Source organism: Lytechinus pictus, unplaced genomic scaffold (assembly GCF_037042905.1).
Source record: "Lytechinus pictus isolate F3 Inbred unplaced genomic scaffold, Lp3.0 scaffold_20, whole genome shotgun sequence".
Lineage (NCBI taxonomy): Eukaryota > Metazoa > Echinodermata > Echinoidea > Temnopleuroida > Toxopneustidae > Lytechinus > Lytechinus pictus.
In genome coordinates this window covers 16,376,575-16,387,682 of record NW_026974141.1, presented here as the reverse complement: position 1 = coordinate 16,387,682, position 11,108 = coordinate 16,376,575, and the positions used below count along the sequence as shown (strand labels likewise).

Genomic DNA, 11,108 nt, shown 5'->3' with positions numbered 1-11,108 from the left:
AACTCAACAAAATGCAAAGCAATTAGTATCCTCCAATCAACGATTGATACAGAATGGCGACATGAAAACGTAAGAAGAGATTCATTTTCACCCTTGGGAAGAGCGTTAATGATCTAGAATGAAATATTGTTGGTGATTGAACGGACAATAGCATGGTCTTAATTACTTCCTTTCTCCAGAGGGATTAAGACTAATTGATCATGTTCACGACTGTGTGCAAATATTAGTTAATTAAAGATTCTGATTTGGGCGGGGTTAGTGGGGTGTATCAATAAAGATAACATTAATGTAGGAAAGTATATAATGGAAGGAAAGTATCATCATCAGCATTATCTCAGATTGTTCAAGAGAGATTACATCTATTCTTCTCCATCAGTGGTGAGTATAGCTTAGAGATATATCTTAGTTTTGATATGAGTTGAACTACGTAGGCCTATATAACGGCTGGTAGTGGCGTCATGGGTTGAAATACTTCAGAGATTATTATGTTTCATGTACAACATGAATTCGTTTTCTTTGGGAAATATTATTATGTGCGAGCGAATGAATCGAGTAAAAAAATGAAAGTTCGTGCAAAACGAGTTACTTTATTTTCAAGATAGTATAGAGACATTTTGACAGACCCAAGAGGCCTACCAGATAAAACATTTTACATTTACTTGACCTCGCGCATTAATTGTTCTTTTGTTCAGATAGACGTAGGGAACCATTCCCCCCAATATATATATATATAAATATATATATATATATAAACATATATATATATATATATATATATATATATATATATATATATATATATATATTATATATATATATATATATATATATATATATATATATATATATATATATATATATATATATATATATATATATATATTTATATATATATATATATATATATATATATATATATATATATATATATATATAAATATATATGACGATATTACGTTCCGCGTGTTGGACATAGAAGATATTAATGAGGCAAAGTGGTAATGCATTGTACTTAGTTCCAACAGTTTATTTTGAATTCCAAATTTTCGACGTTAAACATACGTCTTCCTCAGGGATACAATAAAGCTCACAGAGACAAGAACTGAAATAATAACATTCATGATTGTGGTAGTCATGGAACCGCGCACAAAACAGCATCACCATCATAATAATAATAAAAAAAAGCATATTGGAGGCGCAGGCTGTAAAAATTATCGCGTGAGGATATCATTGTTACGTAACAATCACTTATTATGACGCCACCACAATCATGAAAATGATTAGAATGAGCAAAAAGATATGTTTTGGGGTATATTTTCAGTGTCCAAATGGGGAGAGTTGTTCATCTGTGACAACATAGATCTTGGTCGCATTGCCAATGAGAGGATCACCATAGCATTAGTGATCTCAACATTGAAATGCTCATAACTCTTCTATTGCTAGTCCTATTTTACTCAAACTTTTTTTGATCTTATTCTTTGATTTTTCTGCTTTCACAAAAGCTAACTTGCTCCAAGAGTTTCATTCTCCTTTAACCGTATTCCGCGCTATATTAAAATGTTATATAACTAAACGAGTGTTTATTTACCTATGTTGTATATAATACTAAACATGTTTTACATTTCTTTACAGATTTTATCCCATCGACGTTTGACCCTTACAACTAAACATGGCTTCCAAGATAATGATGTTAATCTTCACTGTTGTCATGGTAACTGCCTTGGTAACTGCAGAAACTTTCAATGATCTCACCGATGATGATCTTAATGAGATGGAAGCTCTGATTTTCAAAAGAGCCGATTCAAATGAAGCTGACGTCGGAATGGAGTTTGATGACGATCAAATGGAAAAACGAGGGCGGGGGAAATTCTTCCGTAAGTAATTCTGTATATGATATAAAAGTGCATCATTGATGTACCACTTGTGATTGTTATTGTTAGTGTCTATCAACCCTATTTACCAATCTAATCAATTTAACTTACTCGAGGAATTAAGGAGTAGAGATATTTAAGTGTGTATCTAGGGGATGGACTTTACATTGTAGCTCACCTCATCATCGTAATTATATCCGACAGCAAACAAAGCTGTAAAATATCACAATACATTAGATTTATACTCGGCAGATAATGATTGACGTTCTTTCGGGGAAAATTGTATAGCTTTTGGGAAATTTGTATAAATGTCTGCTGAGGGGAAAGTCATTAAAATCACCATCATTTGGTAATGAAAACCCTTTTTTTGATAGATTGTCATTTCTTTTCTTAACAAACCATAACCTCTCTTATAGAATGTAAACAAATCATATTACCGAATATACGCAGAGAGTATTACTCAACGAAATGACGCTTCTTAACTACGGAAAAGGCTATTTACCATCTATTTGTAATGAAGGGTTGTGTTGGAACAAAACTATTTGGAACAATATCAGATATTTATTTGTCAGTAATTGTTGGTACCCCACCCGATTATTGATTGATTCTGATTTGTTCGTCAAGCAAAAAGCCCCACAAACACATTTCTGGGACCACGCCTGATTGTCATTTGTAAATAAATTGTAATTTTGATTATTCTTTTATTTGTATTTCATGGGAAAACAGATGTATTTTGATTATGATAAACTATGTAGGAATGGAAAACGCTATTGGTTAAGGTTGGCTTAAAGTAGAAGAAGAAGAACAGCAACAACTACAACAATAATACTCACACTTTCAGGCCAGAAAAGGAAATAGAGTAGCCTAGGCCCTACTATCATTTTTCTAGTTCGTAGATAATTATTATTTTATATAAATTTTAATTCTGAATATTTGTATTTTTTCTTAAATACAGGCTGCACACATCCATTAAATGGATTTTCATGTGTCTGTGATAAGCGATATCGCAAAAGTAATCCCAGATACTACCGGGTATGCGGACATCAGTGAGAAGCCGAATATCCGACACTGGAATGGACCGGCATGAAACTCGGATATACGAGAATCCATGGACAGACATCGAGAATAAATCAATTCCATTGACATTGAAGGTGCAGCCCAAATGTGGATGGATTATTGAATTATACACACAGTGATGATACTAATAACATAGCAATTTGTTATTGCCTATCAATGCCGCACTTTATAATTATATTATATTATTTTGTAAGTCTTCGGAGAACTTGATGAATTGTTCTTTTTATTTCAATAAAATCCTAAAAACAAAACATAAATCATTTCCGTTTATCGTTTTATTAGCTTTTCATCTGTATCTTTCTAATTTATGCTTCGACATTTGAGGTGATTTTTTGTATAAATAGTTACTTACAAATATCACACATCACCGAGAGATAATTACACTGAGACACACGCCAGATAATCGATAACCGATCAGGTATTTGGTCTACCTCGGTTATCTGGCGTGTGTCTCAGTATAAAGTTTAGCAATATTTTGTGAAAACAGTCATCATGAATATTCATTAGGTAGGCTGATGGTGTCACATCCCCCTTTCCGTTTTGTTATGTTATTACATAAAATCATATTTTTTTCATTATTTCATACTTGTGTGAATAATATGTCGCCCTTATAATGAAATAAGTTGCAGCATTAAATATCTAATGCACGAAATCATTTGTCAATCCAATTTTTCTAGTTCTTGGAGTAAAAATTTGAATAAACCCAATTTCATATCATAAAATACAAAAGAACAAGTGGAGATGTGACATCATCAGTCCACCTAATGGATATTCATGACAACCGTTCTCACAAAATATTGCTAAATTTTAAAATTTAATAACTTTGTTATTTTTTATCCGATTTTGATGGAATTTTCGGCATTTTGCTCAGTGAATTCTACTCTATTTATCAAGCTACAATTACTTTCAGCCTGAACCATCCCTTTAAGCCAACCTTCTCTCATCTACTCATGTCTCTCTCCCTCTCTCACCTTTCCAACCCAACCAGTCTTCTACTCAAGCCTCTCACCCTGCCTTCTTTCCACCCCTTCTGGTTTACAGTCCCTTTAAAGACCCCACTCATTCTGAAAAGAATACTCTACTTCCTAACCTCCACTTTCTCGCCTTTCCATTTCACTTCTATAGATCTCTATCTACTTAAATTATCTCATTCCTTCCAGAACTTCACATATGGTGTACCGTAAACCACTTCTGCAATTGTTCATACCATAGGCGGATCCAGCTTTTGGCGAAAGGGGGGGGGGGGGCGCACTGCCGAGCGGCGCACATATTTTTGCACTTCACCGGCGCCATAAAAGAAAATGTTGAAACATTTTCTGACCCTGTCAAATGCTCTTTGCAAAATGTAAGATTTCTAGTCTTGCCATTTTGCATGACCACACGCAGATAATATTTCCGGGGGGGGGGGGGCTAGACTCGAACTTATTTAAAAAAATAAAATAAAAACGATAGAGTAAACGGACCGAGCTGCTCAATGGGGCGATTTTTTTTTTTTTTACAAGTGTAATAAAAGTATTTGGTGCACATCTCACATTTGCACATTTTTCATAGTTTTCATGAAATGTTAAGGGGAAAAAAAGTGTTTTCATAACAGCTGGTCGGGAATTTGCCCCCCCCCCCCCACTTCAGGGAATGGTCGTACGCAGCAAGGGGGATCCCTTGCTGCGTACGACCATTCCCTTAAGTCCACTTAAACATATCTCATTATAACAGAAAATATACATCAATTTTAACATAATCTTTCTAAAACATATAGAGAGAGATTGAAAAACTTATTAAAGAAAGGAACAAGCAAAAAGTAACACAAATTATGCACGTTATGTGCGATTTCAAAATCTCGTGAACTAACACTTTTATTGCGATGAGGCCAATACTTTTGTATATTAATTGAGATACAAGTTTTTTTTACTATATATATATATATATATACACAGGGGCGTCGATCCTTTTTTCAGATGGGGGGGGGGGGGCAAAATCATGAATCAACTTTCCAAAGGCGCTCGATCACACAAAACAAACAAACTCACACACACAAACACGCACACACACATATGCATATATATATATATATATATATATATATATATTTATTTATTTATATGACTCATGAGATAGAGACACATATCTCACCAACAAATAAATGCGAGCGCGAGCTGAAATTTGTTAGTATACTGGCCTGAAAACAGGAAAAATGTGCCTGTTAAGGACTGTTTGTTTAGGACTGTTTGTTACTCATGAGTTAATAATAATAATAATAATGGTGGCTACTTATATAGCGCACAGGTCCACCTTTCGGTGCCGAGTTACTACTCATGAGGAGGATACATATCTCACTACAAAGATAATGCGAGTGCCGAGGGCGAGCTGAAATTTCTTTATATTCTGACCAGAAAGCTTGATATTCTAAGCATTTTTGGTACCAATGATTAAGATGGGTATCTAAAAAAATAATAGATGCGAGCGCGAAGCGCGAGCTTAAAATTTTGATATTTCGATCTGGAAAAAAAATGACAGTTTAATGAACGTTTTTAATAAAGAACAAGATTATATCCAACTAAAGATTATTGAAAATCGAAGCAGGAGTTCTTTTGAGGTTTAGAACTGAAAACGGGACATTCTATTCACCTATTTAATCATGAAAAGTATGGGGTTTTGCTACAGAAATGATGCGAGCGCGAAGCGCGAGCTGAAAATTGTTATATTTCAATCTGAAAAGCGGACAATTTGAGCATGATTTTAATAAAGAATGAGTTGTGTAGCTCAATCTCGCTTGCTGATTTCTGTGTATAATTACCATCTTATTTTATTTTTGCACATGCGGAATCATTGGGGGGGGGGGGGCAAAACGATATGTTTGCCCCCTCCCAAATATTTTCATTGGTGGGGCGATCGCCCCCCCCCCCCGCAGGATCGACGCCTCTGTATATACAATGAGACAACTTTCAATGATTCATACGTATCATGAATCATTTGGAATGAATCATGAATCATGAATCATTTGGAATACATCACCAATCCAGGTTTATATATTATCATTCAATGTTCATGTACATGATTTATAGGCCTATATACAGAATTTGATATTGTGATGCTTTCCACTAAATATAATGCAATTTGTAATGATGAGTAATTTTTATCGAATTACTTTGATGAAACTGGATATAAAAGACCTGAATTCAGAAAGAGATCATTCAAGACAGAGCTTTGGAAATAGTTCTCCAGTTTTACAGGTATCGTTATCTTTGTTTATAACTTCTTCCTGAGTGATCAAATGAATAATATTTAACTTAATGAAAGATGAAAATAAATCAAATTTAAACGTTAAAACAAAGGTATTGACAAACTGTATTTATACATTGAAAATGATATTTAGTGGTTTAAAGGACAAGTCCACCCCAACAAAAAGCTGATTCAAATAAAAAGAGAAAAATCCAACAAGCCTAACACTGAACATTTCATCAAAATCGGATGTAAAATAAGAAAATTGTGACATTTTGAAGTTTCGCTTAATTTCACAAAACAGTTATATTCACATCCTTGTCGGTATGCAAATGAGGAGACTGATGACATCACTCACTCACTATTTCTTTTGTATTTTATTATGTGAAGTATGAAATATTCAAAGTTGCCTCCATGTTGTCGTGTGAAACAACGATTTATTCCTCCCTGAACATGTGCAATTAGCATTGTTTACTACTATATGGTTCAATCAAGTTGGCCCTTATTGTCAAATCTGTAAAAAATGAAATATTGTATAATTCAAACAATAAAAAACAAAAGAACTTTGTGAGTGAGGAACATTATCGACTGTCTCATTTGCATGTCACTGAGTTGTGCATATCACTGTTTTGTGAAAAATAAGCGGAACTTTAAAATGTCATAACTTTTTTATTTTACATCCGATTTCGAGGAAATTTTCAGCATAATGCTTGTTTGATTTTTCTCTATTTATTCAAATCAACCCTTTTCTGTGGTGGACTTTACCTTTAAGGTCTAACGAATATACGTCTGGTTGCGTAATTATACACTCCCGGTATCAGCAACGGGTTTTAGCAAAGTTTTGGACAAAAATATCGAATCATCTTCATAAAACACTATAGTAGCTGTCTTACACTAAAGGCCATACAGGTGGCACAATGTGGAATGTGTAAAGAAGAAAAGTGACTGACCTTTTTTTATTAAAGCATTGGAAAATAAGATCAAAATTAAAGGATTTGCTCTACACTTTGTATGATTCTGGGATTTTTTTAATAACAAATTATAGATTTCATGACATCTGTTGGCAACTGCCCCGCCCCAGTCCACTCTGTAAGGGCATGCGATAAGCTTTGTTATTCGTTCATTATTCTACCGGCGCCTATTTATTGGAACAAGGGGACGCTGATTATTCTTGACCGGCGCCGATTTAAATTTAGGTGGCGCCGGTTAAGACAAAGGCAGCGCCGATTTGTCTTGACCGGCGCCGATTTAGAACAAGTAGTGCTGATTATTTTTACCGACGTCACGTAAGATTCAGGCAGCGGCAATTCATAATCGACTGGCGCCGATTTAGAACCAGGAGGTGCCGATTATTCTTGACTGGCGCCGATTTTTAACCAGGTGGTGCTGATTATTCTTGTCCGGCGCCGATTTAGATTTAGATGGAGCTGATTATTCTTGATCGGCGCCGGTTAAGACTCAGGCAGCGCCGAATTATAACCAGATGGCGCTGATTATCCTTGATCGGCACCGGTTAAGAACTCAGGCAGCGCCGATTTATAACCAGATGGCGCTGATTATTCTTGTCCGGCGCCGATTTAGATTCAGGTGGCGCTGATTATTCTTGATTGGCGCCAGTTATATGCAGGCAGCGCACTGCTAATTATTTTTAACAGGCGAAGTTGTTGGGAAAAGGGTAGTAAAAAGAAAAGATAAGGAAGATGATATGATTGTGCTTTGCTGGGGAATAGTCTTTCCTTTACTTTTGCTAATATTATATCAGTGTATAATTTTTTTAAGCGGCGCCTTTTCTTTTCTTTTCTTTCCTTTATTTTTATTTTTTCAAGCGGCGCTCAAATATTAGGAGGGGCGCGCGCCCCCTGTGCCCCCTGGATCCGCCACTGCATACTACCATGCAAACCTTCAAACATCATCTACATAAGTAGTAAAACTGTTGTCTAAAAAATTAAATAACTTCAGAAGTATATGAATCTATTCCATGAAACATGGACATAGGGATATCCATGTCATCTTGCGTGAGTTTCATGTAACATGATCAAGGTCAAAGGTCGTTTAGGCCCAATGACCATGTTGTAAATGGTAACATTGATTTTCTAGAAAAGATTGACTTTTCGAATGTATGGCAGCTCTTGAAAAGTATACAGACCTAAATCAGGAAATCTGGATATAAGGGTATTCACGTATCACAGATCACCTTGTATGAGTTTCGGGTAACATGATCAAGGTCGAAGGTAAGTGTTATGGTATCAATATCAAACAAAATCTTAGCCATGGTTAATTAAATAATATATATCATCATAACTTTGTAAGTATAATTACCTATATATATAATGGACATATTAAGGGTAATGAAGTATCACTTCTCCTGTGTTACAAATCAGATATGATCACGGTTAAAGGTCATTTGTGTTCGATGAAGTTTGACCACGCTGTGCTATTAACATTGAATACGTAACCAAGGTTAGGTTTTCTTAAATTATAAACTTTAATTCTTATAAAGTATAATAAGATAAGATCCTACTTCGTAAAAGTAGGATCCGGGGGCACTTCCATTGACGAGTGGATACCACGCGCGACCAAAGAAACATGTAGTAAGGATGTCTTTCAAGATAAGGCACCTTGTACCTTGAAGGAATAAGCAGCTCTTCCAAGCTAAACTGGGATGGGATGTGCTGTGACAGAAGGTGGTGGTGCAGCCAATTTTGTTGGAATTCTATTTACAATAAAATTGGTGAAGTGCCAGTGAAAATCATGCTCCCAGTGCTTACAGCATCCTGGAACCTACAGGAGGCTTTAATCCTCTGATGACAGGAAGGGCAGCCTCCTGGAAGACAGCAACTGATGGGACAGTAACTGCTTCAGCTGGTAGATGGTTCCAGATATGAATGGTACGGGGATGATATGAGAATTATTACGTACGTAACGTAATAAGGGTGTCAAAACGCTAAATTAATGAAAAAAGGAAAGCTACGTGTTTACGGTTAATAATAATAATATAGGATTTGTATAGCGCACGTATCCACCTTGCTAGGTGCAGCTCAAGGCGCTCCTATTACCCCGGCTAAGCTATTCTACCGATTCTGGACAGGTGCGCACAGCCGGTACCCGTTTACATCACCTGGGTCGAGTGCAGCACAGTGTGGATAAATTTGCACGCCATGGGTAGGATTCGAACCCACGACCCTCTGTTTGAAAGATTAGAGTCATTTCCACTAGACCACGACGCGCCCACAATTTCAATATTGTGATTCAATTTGCGAGGGTATAAAAAGGCTAAACTACTTTATAAAGGATGTACTTTTTACACCAACACTACGGGTTTAGAGTCTTGTGGGAAACTCACTCATACAAGTTGTTTATTTGCTTCTCTTATGTAATTCTAACTCAAATGTGCATACACATACTGAAAAAGGATTGCTGCTAATGCTGGGACCATACTTGTTTAGGGGGTCAAAGTAATTTAAGTCAAGGGTCCCGTTATGTTTCCAATACTTGTTAAGGGTATAATGTTTCACACACCAATGCCATTTTCAGAACATGGAAAATGTTCTTAGGGTGCTTTTTCGAAACCCTATGTTCACGCATGGTATCCGCTCGTCAATGGAAAGGCACTGGGACACAAGAACATTCAAGTATATCACTTATCATCTGTCATGAGTTCCAGGTCAGATGATCAATGTCAAATGTCAATTAAGGTCAGTGGACTATGACCATGTTGTATCAACATCAGTGATACTTTATTAACCTTAAGTCATGAACTAACTTTAGATAAATATACATTCTAGGTTATGACGTTTTAAAAACGTAACCTTGGTTAAGATTTCAGGTTGATACCACGACATGGTCAAAGTTCGTTGAACCTATATGGCATTAATGTTTACATTGATCATGTGAACAGAAAATATGTTAGATAATTAATGTGTGGTATCCTGGTGTAACATTTCTCTTAATGAAAGGTAAAGAGATTATTGCATAATTTGCATCATAAAAATTATATACAATTTGATCTTTGACGTCAATTACCTCTTGTACACTTATATTTGTAGGGAACTAGTTTGTACAGTATTCAAGTTTATTGCAGTTTTGTTTGTTCATTTTTGTTTTGGTTACAAGTTCATTACTTTTAAACCAGAGTTCACAGAGATCTTTAACCCCTCTCTCATTTTCAGGACATTGCTCTACTCCAAAATAACCCCAATTTACTTTCCTCTTTTCTTTAGTCTCCATCAGCATTCTTGCCTTTTATCCTCATTTATCTTTGTTATCCCATCTCCTTTGTTATCCTCATCAATCCTTCATCCCTTGCACCCCACACTTGATCATTCCTTTTGTTATCAAATTCCTTTATCTCTTGGTCCTCTCAGCTATGTTAATTACTCCCCTCCTCTCTCTTGGTTGACTGAATCATGAAGGTCTTCAAGCTCGTCAGGGTGGGCAATAAAGGTCTTCAAGCTCGTCAGGGGGGGGGGGGGCAGGGATACGTCCTTTGCATGGGTTGTGACTCGTCAGGGGGGGGGGGCAGACTGCCCCCTCTGCCCCCCCCCCCCCCCCGTAGGTACGCTAGTGATGATGATGCGTTACTTCTGTTATTGTCATCCTCCAAGTTAATTTGAATATGTATTGAAATCTAGTACCTTGTGCAAAGAAAGCCTAGAGAAGAAATGAAGAATAAATTATGCCCGGCCAAGCTAAGGTAGTTGAGCACTGACCTTCAAACCAGCAACATCTATCTCTTCATCTGTTCTTGTTCTGTGTTTGAAGAATCCGCGTATACTTAGAGCTAATAAAATATAAAATACAGCTCCTACATATTCATACTATGTTTCTATTTAAATTGTACTTGTTTTATTCACGTTATGTTTAAATTGTAAAGCGCTTAGAAACTGTTTTGTATTAAGCGCTATATAAAAGCTCCATATTATTATTATTATTATTTGACGT

The 11,108-nt window shown here is 35.9% G+C and overlaps 1 protein-coding gene across 1 annotated transcript; it reads left to right on the top strand.

Moving 5' to 3' along the window:
* The first annotated feature begins 306 nt into the window (after nucleotides 1-306).
* On the top strand, nucleotides 307-3,008 carry LOC129283027 (uncharacterized). Its single transcript, XM_054918863.2, has 3 exons — nucleotides 307-378; nucleotides 1,633-1,874; nucleotides 2,827-3,008. The coding sequence occupies exons 2-3, from the start codon at nucleotides 1,670-1,672 to the stop codon at nucleotides 2,919-2,921; spliced, it is 300 nt and encodes a 99-aa protein (XP_054774838.2). The 5' UTR covers nucleotides 307-378; nucleotides 1,633-1,669; the 3' UTR covers nucleotides 2,922-3,008.
* The last annotated feature ends 8,100 nt before the right edge of the window (nucleotides 3,009-11,108 follow it).